General features: G+C 46.9%; 1 protein-coding gene across 1 annotated transcript; it reads right to left on the bottom strand.

The window, feature by feature from the left end:
- Positions 1–1,560: 1,560 nt before the first annotated feature.
- Positions 1,561–20,395, bottom strand: Polr1e (RNA polymerase I subunit E). The gene is made up of 13 exons (XM_021653987.2): positions 17,080–20,395; positions 14,604–15,161; positions 14,038–14,141; positions 10,941–11,017; positions 9,941–10,026; positions 7,824–7,882; positions 6,968–7,112; positions 6,381–6,488; positions 5,751–5,847; positions 4,630–4,763; positions 3,232–3,313; positions 2,425–2,556; positions 1,561–1,950 (listed from the first exon to the last, which is right to left on the bottom strand). Exons 2-13 carry the CDS (start codon positions 14,722–14,724, stop codon positions 1,791–1,793), a joined length of 1,305 nt encoding a protein of 434 aa, XP_021509662.1. The 5' UTR covers positions 14,725–15,161; positions 17,080–20,395; the 3' UTR covers positions 1,561–1,790.
- Positions 20,396–20,699: the final 304 nt, after the last annotated feature.

The raw sequence follows: 20,699 nt of genomic DNA, 5'->3' as shown, positions 1-20,699 counted from the left end.
TGGGGAAGTTGGTTCTCTCCTCCCATGTAGGATCCAGGGACTGAATTCAGGTTGTCAGGCTTGGGGGTGGGGGGAAGAACAAGGGCCTTGACACTAAGCCATCTCCTGGCCCTAGTATTAAATATTTTTGTCAACTTTCTTAATCTTAATTTTTTTCCCTAGAAAATGGTTTCTCAGCAAGCCTACTCCTGAGCTAAGGTAAACTTTCCTCTTGACTCCCTTTCTTCTGGACAAGGGGCATTCAGGGACAGTTCCCTCTTGCTAGCATCTCTTGTGAGTTTCTTACTGCTTTGCTTTTGAAGCCATGTTTAGTTGAAGCCAGCCTTGAACTCCTGTCTCTCCTTCCTTTACCTAACAAATGCTGGAACTACAGGCATGTGCTACCATCCAGTTCAGACTACATCCTATGTTGCCACGAGCTGTTTTATGTCTCTCTTCCATCCAGTGTTTCCTAGAGAGAAAAGATTTTCTTTCTGTGTGTGGCCTGCATGTGGAGAGGCCAGAGTATCAGGTGTCTATCACTTTCTGCCTTTTTTCTTTGAGGCAAGGTCTCTCCTAGAACCTAGCACTCATGCTTTTCAGCTGGGCTGGCAGCTAGGAAGAGCCAGTGGCTTTTCTGCCTTTGCTTCCTAGTGTTGGAAATATGGGTGCTGGGTTCCAAACATAGGTATTTGTGGGATCTTTAACTGTTGAGCTCTCTCCAATCCCAACAGAACTGGTTTTGTTGTTAAGCCCTGCTGGTGTGGGTGTGTACATGCCACAGCTCACTGGCGGAAACAGGAAAATTTGAAGGAGTTGCTTCTCTCCTTTCATAGTGTGGACCCATGAAAGGCTTTCTGTCGACTTCTGTCTTATCTCCCTTGCAGAATCATGGCCACAGGATCATTTGGTTCTCCAGGTACAGCCTAGGTACAGCTCCCCTCTCCAGACCTCAGAACTTTATTATCAGTAATGGGTCTGTCAAGACCTGAAACCAAAGCCAAGTGAGGCCACCAAGTTGATGACTCTTGCTCTCCACGTTGTATTCATCTCCAGTCCCCATGCCTTGGCTAGCCAAGCCTCTCTTTGTGGTCTGAGCAAGGAAGAAAATCTGTGTTATCACTTCCTGATTTGGCTGCACCATATGATAGCAGGCTGTTACATCAAATCTCACTGCCAACCTAACAGAGCCGGGAGCCTCCTCCAGGCCCTGTGGAGCTCAGCTCTCCTTTACCTACTCCATGGGCCTTCTAGGTCCTATTTGTTTCTTTTTCAAGACTGGCTTTCTCTGTAGCTCTAGCTTTTCTGACACTAGATCTGTAGACCAGGCTGGCCTCAATCTCTGGGATCCACCTTTCTGTGAGTGCTGGGCTTAAAGGTATGTGCCACCACCAGCTGGCCTCTAGGTCCTCTTTATACACTTTCATCCTTTTTTGGGGTGGGTGTGGGGTGTGCTCGAAATTCAGCCTAGTAAAATCTTTTGACTTTAAATTCCACAGACCCTCCCAAACCCAGCACATGACCCAACAGGAGAAACATCTGTCACTTCTAGCCACAGAAACAGCAAAGGGGGACATGAAGTCAAACCTGGGCCACCACTTTAATCTCTGCAGAAGAGAGGCCCAACTGGAATGCTAGCTTCTGGCTGATGACCACGCTGAAGTGAGGCCTCAGGGGTGTGGTGGAGCACAGGAGAGCCTCAGACAGGCCAGAATTCACAATTCTCCTGCCCCAGTCTCCTGAGTTATAGGGATGTTCCACAAGGTCCAGTGCTTTCTTTTCAACAGAAGTGGCTCTGGTCTGGGAAACACCTACTGAATCTTCTTCCGCTTTGACTGGCGGTCTGAGGTCTGGGCCGGAGGCAGTGGGACAGACAGAGTGCCTAGTCTGTGTTCCTCTTCCCTGCCATCTGCCAGGGACACCTTTCTTTTGGAGATCTTCAGCCTCATGGCTTTTGCTATCTCAGTCATCCTAAGGAAGAAACAGAACAAATGGAGAGGAGCCCTGTGTGCGCTATTCAGGTCTGGCAGCAGGGAAGAGCACCCTGAGGTAGGCTCTCTGCTTCCACCCTCATCTCACCCCCTAGGTCCATGGAGAATTCCTCTCTGGTCACAGCAATGCAAAGCCCACAGGGTAATCCAGAACAGAGAGCTGTGGGTGGCACAGGCCTAAAGCCCAGGCACCCATTTTGGGAGTGAGGGCTTGAGAAAGTCATTACTTTTCCAGACCTTAGATTCTTCATTTGTTTTTTCGGAAATCAATGAGGGACAGTGAATAAATTCAATACCATGCCTTACAAAGAGAAGGCACGCAGTGTCTTGCCAGTCAATCATTCACTCATTGAAAACTGTCGTCTCGTCCCAAGATTTTCCCCTGTCCCTTAGCCATCAGGAGTAGGGACCCGCCCAGGCTCTGCAGGGGACAGCGATACTCTGCTGTGCTCACCTTTTCTCACTGAGTTTCAAGTCCCTCTGCAACAGAGTCAGGTCGATCTGGAAGTTATTTATATGCAAGGCAAGTATGATTGCATATGCAGTGATTTTGGCCTTCATAGAACTCGAAATTAAGTTCCGTAAACTGCAGTCAATGGAAGGGAAGGAGAAATGATGTTAAATTCCAAATGCAAATTAAGGACACCAGAGCCTTCCTCTCTGTGGTCAATGTTCCCAGTCTGGGGATGCCTGTCAGGCCACACAACCTGTTCTTTCCAGGGTGCTCAAGTCTCACAGTGAACAGTGCACCAGCCCATGATCTCCCGAGACAGAGAAAGCAATGCCCACGTTTTGCCCATGTGTTGTGGTAGCACTGCACTCATGAAGGCCCTCTGTATGAGTCTGTTACTGTTTGCTCAGCAGGCCTGCAGGAAGCCCCACCCTCCAACCCCCAAACTCAGTGCTGCCGTGCTGCTTCCAAGCACAGTCGGGAGCAGGAAACACAGCCCAATCGAACAGCTGCAAGCAAGCCCAGGATGCTGCTGGTGGAAGTTCTGTCTTCAAAGTCACTGCACTGGCCGCCCTTTGCTGGGGCACTGCAGTCATCAGGACACTTCACTGCAGGGCCTGTCCCACAGCCAAAGGCAAAACGGACACTTCCAAGGGGACAGGGTATGTGATACATGTGTCCCTCAGAAGCCCGCCAAATGGCAGTGAACTCTTTGGCACTGGGTCTCTGTGGCCGTGAAACTGCAAGTTCAGCCCCCGCCCCCCACTGCCACCCCCATCTGCCTTCTTCCCCATAGACATAGCCCCTGACCTGCCATTGTTGTACGTCAGGCAGGTGAACTGCTTCAGCAGCTTGGTGTTGATGATGTGGGGGATCCCAGGGCCCAGGGGACCTAGAACACAGAGTCGCATCAGATCATTTTCCTGGAAAGTCCACATGCCACACATCCCCTAGAGGGTGCGAGTGCTGTAGGGTCACAGCCATCACAACAGGGAACAGGGGCCCAAGAGCCAAAGCAGCCACTTTAAGGTCAGACACACAAGAGGTGCTTGCAAAAGGGGATATGAAAAGATAGAGCAAACAAACTGATGAAGACTAAGAACACAAGATACTGGAAAATAAAGCAGCCTGCAGATTGAGGGAGATGGTTCAGCAAGTGAAGACGTGTGCCGCCAAGTTCCAGCCCAGGATTCACATGCTAGAAAAGACTGATTCCCAAGTTATGCCCTGACCACGGACACAGTAGACAGACACTCCCCACAACTACCACAAATAAGTAAATGGAGACGGAAGGTGTGAGACTGGAGTGCGAAACCTGAGAACTGGCAGGCAGCTATGCCTCCATCCTTGGTGCCTCTCACGGCAACAGTGACAGACACACCTCGTACTGGAAACCCCAGGTGTCTCCTGCTGGGTTTCCAACTCTGAGTAAGAGCGTATGACCACATATGGTCATGGAAAGCAGGTGGAACTGGAATTTTTTTTTTTTTTGGGTTTTTTTGTCTTTGTTTTTTGAGCCCCGGTTGTCCTATAACTCTGTAGACCAGGCTGGCCTCAAACTCAGGGATCTGCCTGTCTCTGCTTCCTGAGTGCTGGGATTAAAGCTATGCACCATCATCACACGGAGAAACTGGAAATTTTTAACATTACAAACTGACTTTCTCAGTCTAAAACAAACTGTTACAACATTATCCCCACCCCTGCTGCTGCCAAAAGAAGAAAAGAAGAAGAAAGAAAATGCCAAGTATGGCGGCACACACCTTTAATCCCAGCACTCGGGAGTCAGAGGTAAATGAATCTCTTGTGAGTTCAAGGACAGCCTGGTCTGTATGGTAAGTTCCAGGACAACAGGGCTATACAGTGAGACTGTCTTAAGAAAGAAAAGCAACCTGCCCAAGCTTCTCCACAGCAAAGCCACGATTGTTCATAAGTGATGTCTGCTGTAAGAGCCTCCCTTAAATTACTTGTTTCACTTGACCTGGATACAGTGCTTTTCCTAACAGAAGCAGTGAGTGCCCAGCCACCCTGTCCCCATTTCCCGAATAGAAGAAAGAAGTTCAAAGAGAAGAGAGCCCTGCGAGGTTCAGGCAGGCAGCGGGAGCAGGGGAAGGGCAGGCTGCACAGAGAGGGCCTGGGCAGACACCATGGCGGTGATGAGAAACTCGTGACAAGTGAAATAACTGGGGTAAAGTGCCCGTGGGGGCTTACTTTTCCCCTTTATCACTTTCTGAGCTCGGAATCTGATGAGGGCATCTAGAAACCAGACTCTTCGGGCTTGCCGGTCGCGACTCTCCTCATCTGATGGCAGAGACTTCAGCATTTCTATGACGAAGGAGCAGTGGCTGAAACAAGGAAGGAAACAGCAGCACATGAGGGAGACCCAGGCTATCAGGAGCCACCCCAGCACACCATCCCCATGCCCTACATGTGCCTGTGCAGCCAGGCTATGGAGACTAGTCCTATCAGGGGCACAGAGGGTTTGACGGACAGTCTCCACCACATTGGATAAGGTAGAACAGCAATAGAGGATGCCTGAAATTAACTTCCACATGCATACCCACAGAAACACCATCACACACACATAAATACACGTACACATACACAATCAAAAACACTTAAAAGAGCAGGGCTGGAGAGATGGCTCAGCAGTTAAGAGCACTTGCTGTGGGACCCTAGTTTGTTTCCTAGCACTCGAGTTGGGCCATTCACAGCTGCCCTAATTATAGATCTAGAGGATCCAATGACATCTTCTACTGCACCCATACTCATGTCATATACACACATACATAATCTCAGAAAAGAAGGGAATAATTAGAAGAAAAGGCTCAAAACTAAGAAATAATGCGGCCATCATTAAAAAAAAAAAACAAACAAAAAAAACAGTTGTTTTGGTGGCAAAAGAGGGATAGTCTCTAAGTTATTCAAAATAAATACACAATATTTAAAATGCATGTATTTGATTTTGGAGGAGGTGGACAGCATGCAGTCACAGAGAAGCTTCCACCCTGGGCAGCACCCACACCCATGCTTCCTGTAGGCATTGCCAGTGGCAATCAGCATCAACAAAGAGTGGGGTCCGGGGCTAGCTAATGGGTCCCAGGTTACACCGCCCCCTACTATAGGCTGTACACACATAAGCGGGCCCTCTTCCTTGAATCCAGCCACAGCCCCTGAAAGCCTAGTGTCAAAGCTCCTTCATTCCAGGGCTGAGCAAACACCTCCCACGGACCAAAAGGTGCTAATTTCTGCATGGTATCAGCAAGGTCTTGCTTCGTATTGGACTGCTATTTCCCCTCATGACTCCCAGAAATGCCATCTGCCCAGAGTACCTGTTCTCTTCAATCATCTTCAGTATGTCTTCTGATGTGACCTTTCTGAAGGCTTCAGATGGGCTCTCCAGAGCGTCATACTCAGCTGGGGACAGAACTGGTTGCAGGTCAAGAACATGACTGACCAAAATGGAAACCACTAAACTAAGTCACCCCACAGGGCACCAGGTAAGAAAGCTAAGGCTCACAGAGAAGGGACTCACAGAGGAAGCAGGGCAGAGTTCGGGGACCTGCATCTCAGACCCCAGCCCAGGGGTCACTTTCTGCCTGGCCCGCTCTCCCTTCTCCTCATCAGAGCCTCTGCCAGCATTTTCCAGTTAACCAGACCCACTGAGCAGTGAAGGTCTAGGTTGCAACCCTTCTTCAGTATGTCTGCTCAAGACTGTGGGACCAGCCAACTGTTTGTGGAGAATGACCCCCACAAGGCCAAGCTATGCCCGTTTGTCCTGTGGGTCTCTCAGTGCCAGGAAACCTAATCAACCAACCTCTTGCTAACAGCACTGGGAAAAGATCTGGATATCACGTTTATTAATGGTACAGGACCACGACCACCCTTACACAGCCTGGCTCCGCCAATATGTACAGATACCACGGCCTGCAAAGTAGGCACCTTTCCAACAGCAAGGATACTGTCTTCAAATCTGTACACGTCTTCGGGCGTGGCTGCGTCAGCGTGGCAGGGAGGAAGGTAGAGGGAGTCATCCTGTATGTCATCCTGCATGGCGTCACTGACCAGAGCTTTCGGTGAAGGAAAAGTAACGTCAGTGTCCCCCTGTCTGGTTTCAGGCTCCCCAACACTGTATGACGTGTGCAGTGTGCACAGGGGAGACCACGTGGTCTAAAACTCAAATCTGAACACCTGCCAAGATCTAACTGCCCATCTGGCTGATCTCCAGGAGTCACAGCCATGGGGAAGGTGGCTGTACTGTGTCTGTCCCCTGGTAACTCACACCAGCGTTAAAGAGAGGTGTGGCAGTAAGGAATTACTGCCTAACATCAGAGAGGCCACAACCCTGGCCAGGGGCAGGGCGTGCACGTGTCCCTTCCCGGGGCTGTGTCCTCCCCGGGCCTGAGGACAGGACAGTGTCATGTCTCTCCTGCTTCCAGAGCCGCTCCTGAGAAGAGCCTCAGCAAGCGGTGGGAAGGAATGCAGCCCTCTGGCCCAGCATGTGCTTCTGTGACAGACGCCCGGTCTTTCCCAGGCGCCAGCTGCTCACCATTCACCCCCTTCGTGTCGATGATGTTCTCCGCAGCTTTAGCGACTGTGAGATTCAAAGATTCGCTGCCGACTTTGTTCATTCTCCTGGAGTTCAGGGACCGCTTCTGCTTGGTGCTTCCAAAGGCTTCAATGCAAGAATCCAACTGCGCAAGGAACACCCCCAGTCACTAGGCACAGCTGTTGCCAACTGTGTGAGCATAGCAAGCTGTGCACTCCCTGAGCCCGGACTCCCTCACCTGCCAGTCGGGCCGAGCCCTTTCTCATACCTGTCCACCTCACAGCACTGTTTCACATCAACACTGAGGTTTGCTGCACTGACTCCCATGTACGAGTCTGTAGAGTTCCTTCAGTACAAAAAGACTCGACTCTAGCATTTGGGCCTACCAATTCTGCATCAGGAACACACCTTGTTAACAAACCACTCCCTCTCCCGGGCCACAGCGTGGTCTTGCGTTTTCAGCGGTGCACACACGCAGCACTGCAAAGCCAACCTGCCGCCTTGGGCTGTGATCACTTCTCTGAGCCTCCTCTACACTGAGAAGTGCAAAGAACTTACGTTGTTTATGTGGATTCCCAAGCACAACAATGTCCTACAATGTGGACCAAAACCTAAGAAGTTTGCTGCTACGTTCCATCAGCCCAGAGAACAGGGCACAGATGCTGACACTAGCTGTTCACCTCGCCAGCGCAGCAGCAGGTCTGCTCCTTGGGAGACCAGAAGGCCTCTGCAGGTAGCAGCCAAGCACAGACCCACAGACCGACTGAGCTACAGCAGCCGGTGAGGCCCGAGTTCAAGGGGCTGGTACATTTATGGGATGGCGGGCCCAGAAGGGGCTTCCTTCTCTGTCGCTCACCTTCTCCCTGAAAGTCTTGTTCTGATTCTCCAGGGGAGGCGGAGGCTCAATAGCATCTTCTGTGGAAACACACAGGGAGAGAGCGTACCGTGAGGTTCACAGATGTGTTTTACTGTTGTTCTAATGAGGTCTCACTGCGCTGTCCACGCTGGCCTTAAACTCATGAGCCCAACTGATGCCTTGGTCTCAACCCCAGCCACTGAGCTCGGTTCTGCAAGGCCTTAAAAATATTCATAGTGCTCAGTAGTAATTTAACATTAACTGAAGGAAAACATATCCATATTCCAAGATTTCCCTAATATGTACGTACACCTCGGTACATGGGTAAGAGAACTGGGGAATAGGTGTCCTCTGCTCCAGCCGCTTAATTCATAAACAAGGAAAACTGAGGCCTGTAGACACAGTGACTGGCCCAGTCACTTTTCCAAGCAGGCCAGAGAGGATCAGAAACCAAATCCTTGTCTCTTACCGTAAGTAGATTTGCTTGGCTGGTCAAAGACCTAAAGGCAGTTGTACACATAAAGCAGATTTTCGCAGGACACTTAAAGTATTCGAGTAGTGGGCAGTATAATCCAGTGAGCAGGAACACAAGCCAGGCCTAAGACAGCTCAGTAGCAGGTCACCTGATTCAGCCACGTTCCAACGGTAGTTTAAAAAAAAGGAGTAGCAGTATAAAGTAATTATGTGGTGTTTATGAAAGGTGTTCAGGAAAGTGACAAGCATATAGCAAGGACCCAAAATTAAAGTTTGGTGGGCACTAGCCAGAACAAGCTAGTACGTATGAGCTACGTACACAAAGGTACCGACAAAAATCAAACAACTTCAGAGTCTGAGAAGAAGACCCAGCGGTGCAGAGCACTTGCTGCTCTTGCGAGAGGACCCAGGTTCGTTCCCAGCCCCCACATGGAGGCTAACAGCCAGGTGTGACTACAGTTCCGGAGGATCCAATGCTTCTTCCGGCCTCCATGTTTGTGGGGCAGACAGTAAACCCATGCATATAAAGTAAACTTTTTTTTTTTAAAGAATGTAAACAATTTCACCTCACTGGGTTGGCAGAAGGCCAGCAAGAAAAGGTGTTTGCCACTAAGTCTGAGGCCCTGATTCCCATTCCTGGATCTGCATGTTGGAAGGAGAAGATCAACTTGCTTGAATTGGCCTGTGACCTCCGTACATGCACACATATGTGTGGGTGCGCACACATATAAGATAATGAAGAAATACAATAATAATTTTAAATCTGCATGGAAATTTAGAAACCACATAGATGGCTACATGTGCAGCGAGCTTGCTGTCCAAACATGAGGGCCTGCGTGTGGGTCCCCAGCCCCATGTGAAGCGAGTTGTGGTAGCTCACGTCTGTGATCTGTACCCCACAGTAAGACAGGGAGCAGAGACAAGAGAACCCTAAGTTACCAGCTCACTCAGAACCAACAAGACACGCTGTCTCAGACAGGTAGGTTCAGACTGACACAGAGGTTCTGTGTGCTACATGTGTGCTGTGGTGCAGGCACACCTGCACTCACACACGAAGAACTAAAAGCCTGTGATGGAAAAGCATGTGCTATGAGACCGCTCCCTTAACATTCTGTACTGATGACTATTCATCTTGCCGTAAAGGCTGGTGTCTGATCCCACATCTGTAATCGCTGAAAAGACAGGAGCTGACTTATTATCCACAAGCCTTAGCTTGGTACCTGAAGCATAGTAGGAAATCAAAAAATATGTATCTATAATAAATTTCTAAATTAAAAAAGAAAAACAAACAAATAAACAAAAAAAACTACCTAGCAAGAATATATCCTCTATGGCTGAGGATAATCTGTTTGCCCAGCACACACAAAGTTCTGAGTTCACACCCTCACCATATGGGCCTGTATGGTGGCACACACCTGTAACGTTGGCACTCAGGCGGGAGGACCAGAATTCAATGCCATCCTCACCCACCCAGCAGATTTCAAGGGCAGCCTGGACTACATGAGACCTTGTCTCAAAAGAGTGTGTTGGGGGAGGAACCCATTTAGAAAAAAATTACAAATGCATTTTAGAAACAAACATGAACTCATCCAACAAACCCAACCTACAGAGCCTTTAACTGAATCATCACGTGAGGAACCCACCAGCAAACAGTGGCTGCATGTTGAACAATTCAGCATCATATACTTCCATCTGGCCAGAGGTCTTATTCAGAATCCCCACAAAGTGTCTAAGTAAAAAAAAAAAAAAAAAAAAAAAAAAAAAGGAATAACATCATAATAGGTTATTCAATTGTTTACACAATTCCCTTTCCTATTTACAAGCTCCCAGCTTCTCTCTACCAAAGGAAGGCATCCACTTGCTTACATCTAACGATAATCTCTTTGTGGAGAGGGGAGACAAGAGGTGGTGAAAAGGGAGGGGACTTAAGATGGCTGAGGACTGAAAAAGCCAGCAGCGGGTTCTGACAACCAATCGCATTTAGAGCAACCGCTCTTACGTGGAACCCTTCTGAGGTAATAATCTAGACTTAAACTAGAACTGTTGGCCCACTATAACTTTGTGGAGACAGATACAAGTAAAACTTTCTTCCTCCTGGGGAGAGGTTGATGTGAAGCAGGGATGACACAGTGTTAGGATTTAATCTGCATCAAGGCTGAGGCCCAGGACGACTCTGAAAGGCCTTCCTGTGGTTCCCTGTTGTGTCGTGGGGCCCTATCTACACTGTGTTCTGTGAACTAGACTTTTGAGGCTGGACACGCTCCTACACAGAAGACACCAGAAGTGAGTGTGGGGCAAAGCTGCCAGGGCCATTCATGCCACCAGTGACACTGCTGGAGGACGATGCTGTTTCAATCCAGAGCCTCGAAGATACCAAATCCTCTGTCCCAAGGCAAACTTGAGGCAAGCTTTGACCTACTGATCACATTCTAAGTTAGCCGACATAGCCATCTTTTAGGCTAAGACAGTCACAAATAACGTCACACATAAAGGAAGTCCTTAGAAACCTAACAGATGCAGGTCATCTTTTCCTTTCCAGGTGTGTCTGGGTCTTGGTAAGCCTGCAGATCCATCAACTGCCCCTGAAATAAAGACCACCACCACTACAACCCCGCTTTCACCTCTGCCCCAGTCATCCATTACCTGCAAAGAGTGTTGCACTTGAGGGCACCAGTCCCAAAGTTGTTTCCAACATAGGAGAGCCTGTCTGTTTCAGCTGCCTGAGAAACAGGGAGGGCTCCATTAGAGGCCAGCATTGAAAGGCCCTGAGCCTGGGCTCGTTTTCACTGGGGCCTCAGGATCCGGGACCACAATGTACCAGCCCCAGAAACCCCCCAGATGATCCAGCCCGTCATCTCTGCAAGAATCTCAGGTGTCTCTTGGGGGGAAGGCAAGAAAACTTCGGGAAGGGAACCCCAAAGTGATAGGGAGTGACACGTGGGGATTGCATGAAATTAAAAAGCTTCTGCACAGCAAAACAAATACTACCCAAAGTTTAGAGACAGCCTATGGAAAGGGATAAATCTTTGCCAAGTAGTAATAGCATTAGTCAAACAAGGGATTAATATCTAGAACATACAAAGAACTATAAAATTTAATTACCAAAAAAAAAAACCCAAATAATCTTGTCAATAAGTAGGCTGATGAGCTGAATAGACAGTTCTCAAAGGAAATAACACAAATTGCCAATAAATATTTGAAAAGTATTCAACACCTTTAACCATCACAGAAATGCAAATTAAGGCTGCTTTGACGCCTGCTGAGTTGGCTCAGTGGGCAAAGCATTTGTGGTCCAGATGACAACCTGAGCTAGATCCCCAGAACCCACAGATAAAAGAGCAGAACCAATTCCCTAAATTGTCCTCTGACTTACTAACACACCACACACATACACATACACACACACACACACACACTTTCTCAAACAAAATAAACTTTAAAAAAAAATTAAAAAGCAAAACCTACTTTGAGGGCCAGCAAGATGACCCAGTGAATAAAAGTGCTTGTTACTAAACCTGACGAGCTGACTTCAATCCCCAGGACCCATGTGTTAGAGAGAACTGCCTCCCCCACAGGTTGTCCTCTGACCTCCAGTCACGCACCACAGCATCTGGGCATCCCTTCCTCCTCCTCCAACACACACAAATAAATGTTTTTAAAAATTGCTTTGAGATTCCATCACACCCCGGTCAGAATGGCTAGTATTAAAAAAGCAAACAACAATGCCAGCAAAGACATGGGGAAAGAACCATTATTCACTGCTGGTAGGAGTGTGAACCGTGGCTGCCACAATGGAAGTCGGTCCGATGGAGGGTCCTCAAAAGCGAAAATTGAAACTGCTGTAGGAGGCACTTGTACCACTCCTAGGCATACACCCAAAAGGACTCTTGGGTCAGCATATAGCACACATACTTCTACAACCATGTTTACTGTGGCACGCTTCACAGAAGCCTGGAAATGGAACAGCCTAGCCTGTCATCCACAGAAAAACAGAAAAAGAAAATGTGGTACATATCCACTACAGAATTTTTTCAATCATAAAGAAAAATAAAATCACAATATTGGTGGGAAATTATTAGATTAAGTGAAATACATCGGGGTTAGAAAAACAAATACTTTTTTTCCCCATATGCAGGATCTGGATTTAAATGTGTGTGTATGCGTGTGCACACAGTCGGGACATGAAAATAGCAAGGAACCGTGACAAAAAGAGATGCAAAGAAGGAGAAATGAGAGGGTAATATAACATGTTAGCAATGAGATATGTGCGGGTTGTGGGTGTTTTGCCTTTAAGCATGTCTGTGTGCTTTGTTCAAGTAGGGCCAGCGGAAGCCAGAAGAGGGTGTTGAGTCCCGTGGAACCAGAGTTACAGACAGTATGTGTCTTTGTTGGTGCTGGAAACTGAAGCCAGGTCGTCTTGAGGAGCAACAACTGCTCTTTACTGCTGAGCCATCTCTCCTGCCCAGGATGTCATGTAGAGAGGCAGGGGAACAGGGGGCATGGAGGAGGGCAGTGGGCAGAAGGCCGTGGGAATACTCATGAAAATTTTAAAGTGAGAGGAAAAAGTTCTTGAGTGAGCAGCACGACAGAACTAGACGGTCAGGTCTTCAAGCACCTATGGGGACCGTGACTCTGTCAATAACTGACTTGGCCCAAGACCTAGATCTCTGCCAACCTTTCTGATATGAGCTCTTCCTATATCCCCAGGGACACTGGAAATGGCTGGCTAGTTTCCAATCACAGCCAAGCTTTTCTTCACCTTCTTTTCACTTTGGACACCAAACCTCCCCCACTCCAAGGCATCATTCCTAGGAAGGAGTCAGACAAGCAGAGACTTCTTTCTCTGCTGAGCTCCCTTAGACCCCAAGCTTTGTCTATTGTATGTGTGTACTACTTAGAGAGTTTGCATCTCTGGAAAGCAGATGTTCTTAACTCTGGCATCTACCAGACAGAGACCAGAGATGCCACTAAATACCCTGTGCAGCCTGGCGGCCCATGCCTTTAATCCCAGAGCCTGGCACTCAGGAGGCAGAGGTTGGTGGATCTCTTGAGTTCAAGGCCAGCCTGATCTACAGTGTGAGTTCCCAGGACAGCCAGGGCTACATAAAGAAACCCTGTCTCAAAAAACAACAGAAAGCATCTTCTCTGGGATCAGGGGTACTGGCTGCAATTCCAGGGGACCTTTGGTTGATTCCCAGGACCCACAAGGTGGCTCACAACCATCTGTAACTCCAGTTCTAGAGGATCGCGTCTAGACTCTACCAGCCACACACATGGGACACAGATAAAATGAAAAACAAAATAGTATTGAAGCTGAGCTCTGAATAGTGAGCCTCCTAAGAGTTGCAAATTTCATTTAGGTGCTTCCTTAGCCTGCTACATGAGGACATGGTTAATATTCAGTAAGTTCATCTTGGGGGAAAAAAAAACACATGAAGCTGTGAGTGGCTAGTGGTGCATACTTTTAATCCAAGCACTAGGGAGGCAGAGACAGGTGGATCTCTGAGTTCGAGACCAGCCAGCCTGGTCTACATAGTGAGTTCTAGGATAGCCAGGGCTAATACAGAAAGCTAAAACTCAAATGTAGGAAAAGTCATCAGTTCACCCAAAATCTTGCTACTCAATGGAGCCACAGTCCCTGCTTTTCTCCCCCTCCGTCCCTCCCACATCTACCACACCAAGAACCTGGGAGGCCCTCAGCGCCCAGACAACCTGCACCCGCAGCACCCGCAGCACTCACCAGGATCCGATGGTTCCTCTGCCTGGGGTTTACCGAGTCGCTGCTGTTGTACAAGGTGAAGCGCATGTTGCCTGGATTCTGCAGCTTCCCATTGGAGAACTGGACTGTAAGAGTGCAACCCAAGAATGAGATGAGAGCAGGACCAGCAGGCTGTGGTGGGGAGCCCGGAGCGAAGGCAGGGGAGTTCGTGTCCAACTTTTAGGGGGACTGAAGGAAGTGCTGGTCTAGTTCTAAAGAGGGAGATGGAGGCGGGGAGGGGAAGCGACCTCTGGGCAGGGGTTGCGACAAAAGAAAATGACTGAGGGACTGTCCGCAACTGGCAGGAGAGGGAACTCTGCTCCGCAGAGAAAAAGGGCGAATGAGAGACCTGCTGAGGTGGCAGGTCCTGGGAACTGCCCTGAGAAGTGTCCTCGCGTGGCTGTGAAGTGGGGACAGACGGCTGGGAGCCAGGGGGAGTGGCGGGAGCCCTGTCCCAGCTCCTGGCAATGGGCAGGAGGGCTATCACGGTTCCCAGAGGGAAGGGGATGGGGCTACGCAGAACTCTGCTCTGGCCCAGCAGTCTTTACCCAGCACAGCTTTCTGCCTGTCGTCAGGCTCTCCACAGTACAGCCACCGTGCACTCTGCAGCACCTCTGTCTCCGCGTCTCCAGTCTGGCCAGCGAGCTCGGGATTCGCCGGAGCAGCCATGAGTTCGCCGGTTCACACGCGGGCCCCCAAACCGGAAGTGGCGTTCTGGGCCCGGCCCAGAGCAAGCGAGCAGTGAAGCCACGCCCCTCGCAGGGTGGAGCTTCGTTCCCGCCCACTCTTAGGCTCCTCCCGCGATGAGCACGCCCCCTGTGTGAGGTACAGTACCTCCTCTTTCATGGGAGAGACCGACAAATGAGCACCTTTGCTTTAGTGACATACTGCTCACTACGGGCTCTAAGCTATCAGACCAATCATAGACCAAAATCTCCAAAACTGTGAACCAAAGTGAAAGGAAGCTTTCCTCTTCGCGAGCTGTGTTGTTCTTGTTTTAGACAGGCTATCACGGTGCGTGTGATCCTGGCTGACCTGGAACTCCCTCTGTTAATCAACCTGGCCACAAATCCTCAGGTATCCGACGCCCAGCTTGGTCTCACATACTTTGTTACAGCGTTAGGAAAAAAAAAAAAAAAAAGACAAATGTAAGGCCTCTCCCTAAGTAATTTCAGTACAGCCACCAGAATAAGAAAGCTAACATTGATGCAACCATATAAACCTCCCATATTCAAATTCACCAACTGTCTCAATGGTGAAAAGCTGAAAGCTGAAAGACCCGGTCAAAAATCCTGCTGCAGCCCGATATTAACACCTTACTCGTGATCCCAGCATTAGAGGACTGCCAGGCATGTGGGGCCAGCCAGCTTGGGCTCAAGAGAAAACTGTCACACACACAAATCATGGTTTCCTTTTAACTCTCACAGCTCTTTGTCTGGTTGGAGAGTTACTTTCTTTGACCCTACCCAATGATTTTCAATTGATCGTTTTTTCCAGAAAGAAAAATAAAGATGAAAAGCCCTTCAATGTCATTCATCTACCTGTTCTGTCAATCTTTTCCATACAAAGCTTATTTGAAGTTAATAACTAACGTTGGAGCTAGTCAGAAACGTTTCATTGTTAAATTTCTTTATTTGGTTCCCTAGAAGGAATGTGTGGTAACGCAAAACTGCTCATTTGATAGCCAAGCATAAAAGGAGGAAGGAGGGGCTGAGGTCCCGGATTCCCTTTAGGCTCTGGCTGTCTTCAGACTCCACCTGCCCCACAGTTCGTAAGGTTGACCAAACTTCATATCCTCCCGACAAGTGCTGGGATTACAGACACAGAATCACATCCAGCCAGAAAGTTTATTTCTTTTCTTTCAGTTCTGTACCTTCAACTCCAGGGAGGTCCTGTAAAAATGGAGACTCTCAATAAATGTCAAACGAGAGAGCTGGCAAGGTAGCTCAGTGGATAAAGGCACTTTGCTACCAACCTTGATGGAGTTCCTAGAACCCCCCTGATAAAAGAAGAGAGCTTACGTGGTAGCACACATCTGCATACACAATAATTAAATATATATATATACACACGTGAAACCAATAAATATTGAACAAATGAATGAAAGGCTAGATAACAGGTTGGAATAAGTCTCTTAATGCTTGGAGCCTAGAACAGGGAGTGCATCTGACATGCTTAGTAATATTCTTGAAACCCACTAGCATATGCTTTGTACATAACAGAGACTCTGCAAATGTCTACAGGCTGAATGAAAATGAACAGTTATATCAAAGTTAAGAAGACTATAGTATAAGGACTCAAATGCAGTCCTTGAGGTAAGTGTCTGGACCCCTCTATAGCATAGGGACACTATGGCCTTGCGACTCAAAGTGTCATGGCCTGTGGAAACAGCAGCATCATTATTTGGGGGACCTTCTGACTGGAAATCAGCATGTGACTGGGGTAGAGTCAAAGGGCAGGAAGCTCTGTTACACCAGAATGAGTCCCCTTTGAGACACCTCTTTGCCAGTAGAACGTAAACACTGAAAGTCCTCTGGGTTGGCTGCTCTGTCACTGATGGGAGAGTGAGGATCCCCGAAATTACCACAGGCAAGAAAGAATTCAAAAGATAGCGAGTCTGCTCAAGACAGAAAGTGTTGACACAGGACAGCTGGGTCGGAAGTGTAGTGTACCCCAGTGTTGTTCAGGTTCTTAACAGTCACTCGAAATACACAGACAGCATATGCATACATGGACAGTAAATGATAAATGAGATGGGACAGGATGGCGGGAACATTTTTCAAGGAGCAATCTAAAATCAAAACTGTACAGTGGTCACTTTTGGATTAAAAGCATGGTGGCACATGCCTGTAATCCCAGCACTTTGGGAGGCAGAGGCAGGCGGATCTCTATGAATTCGAGGCCACCCTGGTCCACAAAGAGAGTCCAGGGCAGCCAAGGCTACACACAGAAACCGTATCTTGAAAAAGCCAACCAACCAACCAACAAAAAAAGCATGGACTACTGAGAGTGTGCGGAACTTACCATACAAATATTTACTTCTTCAATTCAGTTCGGGGTCGCAGATTCAGAGACATCTGGAATTCTCTTTTGGCACGTTTTTAAGAAAAGGAAAACTTGAATTTTAAATTGGGTGAGGGCTGAAAATTTCTCCTTTTCCAGGGCAACATCTCCATCTGCTGGTGTTTCAGGGCATCACTGATAAAGAAGGAAATTCAAGGGAGAGGTTTGCAGTGATTACCCAGAACTCCAAAACGACTTTTTTCGTCTTATTTCTCCTCTTCTTTTCTTTTGCCTCTACCCGTTTCTTCCATCTTCTTCTTCTGTGTTGCCTCACTCTCTGTCTTCTCTACTCTTCCCTTTCTCTTCTGTATCACTTGTGCAGGCTGCACAAACAGCTATAAGCATGGCTTTGTAAGGCTAACTTCAGAGAGGACAGATTTTTTGTTGTTGTTTGTTTGTCTTCCTTGCACAGACCTAAATCTGCAGCAGCTTCTACCTGTGACTTGAGTTCTGATCTGCAGGGCCATGGAAAAACCAATAAATCTCTGTGACAGACCCTTGCAATAATCTCCCTCCTCCTCCTTCTCCCTGTTATCTCCCTCCTCCTCATTGTCTTCCTCCTCCCCCTTTTCTTCCTTCCACGATTTCCATTTACTTGCTTCGGCAACTCCTTCCCACCTCTCAGCTGTTCCTCACACACCAACACTTGTATCTCTTTTTTCATTGTGGTTACCCCTGTGAACCATATGCCCATTAGATCGTGTTTCAAAAACTGTATGCCACAAAATTGGAAAATCTAAATGAAATGGATGATTTTCTTGCTAGATACCACTTACCAAAGTCAAGAGCAAGTTAACAATTTAAATAAACCTATAATCTTAAGGAAATGGAGTCATCAAAAGCCTCCCAAACAAAAAGAGCCCTGGGACAGATGGTTTTAGCACAGAATTCTACCAGACTTTCAACGAAGAACTAATACCATGACAAAAACTATTCCACAAAATAGAAACAGAAGGAACAAACATTGCCAAACTCATTCTATGAAGCCACAGTCACCCTGATACCTAAACAACACAAAGACCCAACAAAGAAAGAGATTTTTCAGACCAATCTCCCTTATGAACATTGATGCAAAAGTACTCAATAAAATACTCGAAAACCAAATCCAGGAACACATCAAAACTATCATCCACCGTGATCAAGTAGGCTTCATCTCAAGAAAGCAGGAATGATTCAACATACAAAAATTCATCAACATGATCCACCATATAAACAAACTGAAAGGAAAAAAAAAACATGTGATCATCTCATTAGATGTTGAAAAGGCCTTTAACAAAATCCAACACCCCTTCATGTTTAAAGCTTGGAGAGATCAGGGTTACAAGGCACATACCTAAATACAATAAAGGCAATATATAGCAAGCCTATAGCCAACAACAAGTTAAATGGAGAGAAACTTAAGGTGTTCCTGCTAAAATCAGGAACAAGACAAGGCTGCCCACTCTCACCATATCTCTTCAATATAGTACTCAAAGTTCTAGCTAGAGCAATGAGACAAGTAAAGGAGATCAAGGGGATACAAATTGGAAGAGAAGAAGTCAAAGTATCACTATTCAACGATATGATAGTATACATAAGTGACCCCCAAAGATTCTACCAGAGAACTCCTGCAGCTGATAAACGCCTTCAGCAAAGTGGCTGAATATAAAATTAACTCAAAGTCAGTAGCCCTCCTTAATACAAGCGACAAATGGGCTGAAAAAGAAATTAGGAAAACAACACCCTTCACAATAGCCACACAAAAATATAAAATATCTCGGTGTAACTCTAACCAAGCAAGTGAAAGACCTGTATGACAAGAACTTCAAGTCTTTGAAGAAAGAAATTGAAAAAGATTTTAGAAGATGGAAAGCTCTCCCGTGCTCATGGATCAGTAGGATTAACATAGTAAAAATGGCCATCCTGCAAAAAGCCACGTACAGATTCAATGCAATTCCCATCAAAAGTCCAACACAATTCTTTTTAGACCTGGAAAGAGCAACCATTAATTTTATATGGAAAATAAAAGAGCCAGGATAGCCAAATAAGTCAACATCCCTGATTTCAAGCTATACTACAGAGCAATAGTAATAAAAACTGCATGGTATTGGCATAGAAATAGACAGGTTGATCAATAGAACCAAATTGAAGAGCCAGAAATAAACCCACACTCCTAAAGGCACTTGATTTTCAACAAAGATGCCAAAACCATACAATAGAAAAAAGAAAGCATCTTCAACAAATGCTGCTGGTCTAACTGGATTCTGCATGTTGAAAATGCAAATAGACCAAATTTATCATCCTGCACAAAACTCAAGCCCAAGTGGATGAAAGACCTTGACAAAAAACCAGAGACTCTAAATCTATTAGAAGACAAAGTGGAGGGAAATGTCTGAAAATCATTGGCATAAGAGACAAATTCCTGAACAGAACACCAACAGTACAGGCTCTGAGATCAACAATTAATAAATGGGATCTCATGAAACTGAGAAGTCAAAGGATACTGTCAATATAAGAAAATGGCAGCCTACAGATTGGGAAAAGATCTTCACCAACCCTAAATCAGACAGACAGCTAATCTCTAAAATAAAGAACTCAAGAAATTAAACATCAATAAATAAAATAATCCAATTAAAAATGGGGTACAGAGCTAAACAGAATTCACAACAGAGGAATCTTGAATGGCCAAGAAGCACTTAAAGAAATGCTCAATGTCCTCAGCCATCAGGGCAATGCAAATCAAAATGACACTAAGATTCCATCTTACAACAGCCAGAATGGCTGAGATCAAAAACTTAAGTAACAACACATGCTGGCAAGGATGTGGAGAAAGGGGAACCCTCCTCCATTGATGGTGGGAATGTAAACTTGTACAACCTCTCTGGAAATCCATCTGGTGGTTACTCAAAAAACTGGGAATAGTTCTACCTCAAGACCCATCTATACCACTCTTAGGCATATACCCAAGAGATGCCCCACCATACGACAAGGACATTTGCTCAACTATGTTCATAGCGGCTTTATTTGCAATAGCCAGAAACTGGAAACAACCTAGATGTCGCTCAGCCGAAGAATAGCTACAGAAATTGTGGCACATCTAAACGATGGAATACTACTCAGCTATTAAAAACAAATCACGAAATTTGCAGGCAAATGGATGGAACTAGAAAAAAATCGTGAGTTAACCCAGACCCAGAAAGACACACATGGTATGTACTCACTTATAAGAGGATATTAGACCTATAGTACAGGATAACCATAATACAATCTACAGACCCAAAGAAGCTAAGTAACAAGGAGGGCCCAAGAGAGAATGCCAGAATGTCACTCAGAAGGGGATATAGAATAGACAGCAGAAGTGGATGAAGAGAGGGAACCGAGCAGGAGAAGGAATGGGGAGGGAGATGAGGGCTGGGATCAGATGTGGAGAGAACAGGGGTAGAAGGTGAGAGGGCTGGGAAAAAGAAGGGAAACTGAAGGGGGGACATCTCTTTGTCAAGCTGGAGGCCTGCCACAGGGTAGGCTCCTGGGAGAACATGGGAGTGACTCTAGCTGAGACTCCTAACAGGGGAGACATGAAGACTGAAGTGACCACCTCCTTG

The sequence above is a fragment of the Meriones unguiculatus genome, chromosome 3 (genome assembly GCF_030254825.1).
Source record: "Meriones unguiculatus strain TT.TT164.6M chromosome 3, Bangor_MerUng_6.1, whole genome shotgun sequence".
Lineage (NCBI taxonomy): Eukaryota > Metazoa > Chordata > Mammalia > Rodentia > Muridae > Meriones > Meriones unguiculatus.
The sequence above is the reverse complement of the archived record's forward strand: the minus strand, read 5'-3'. Positions and strand labels throughout refer to the sequence as shown.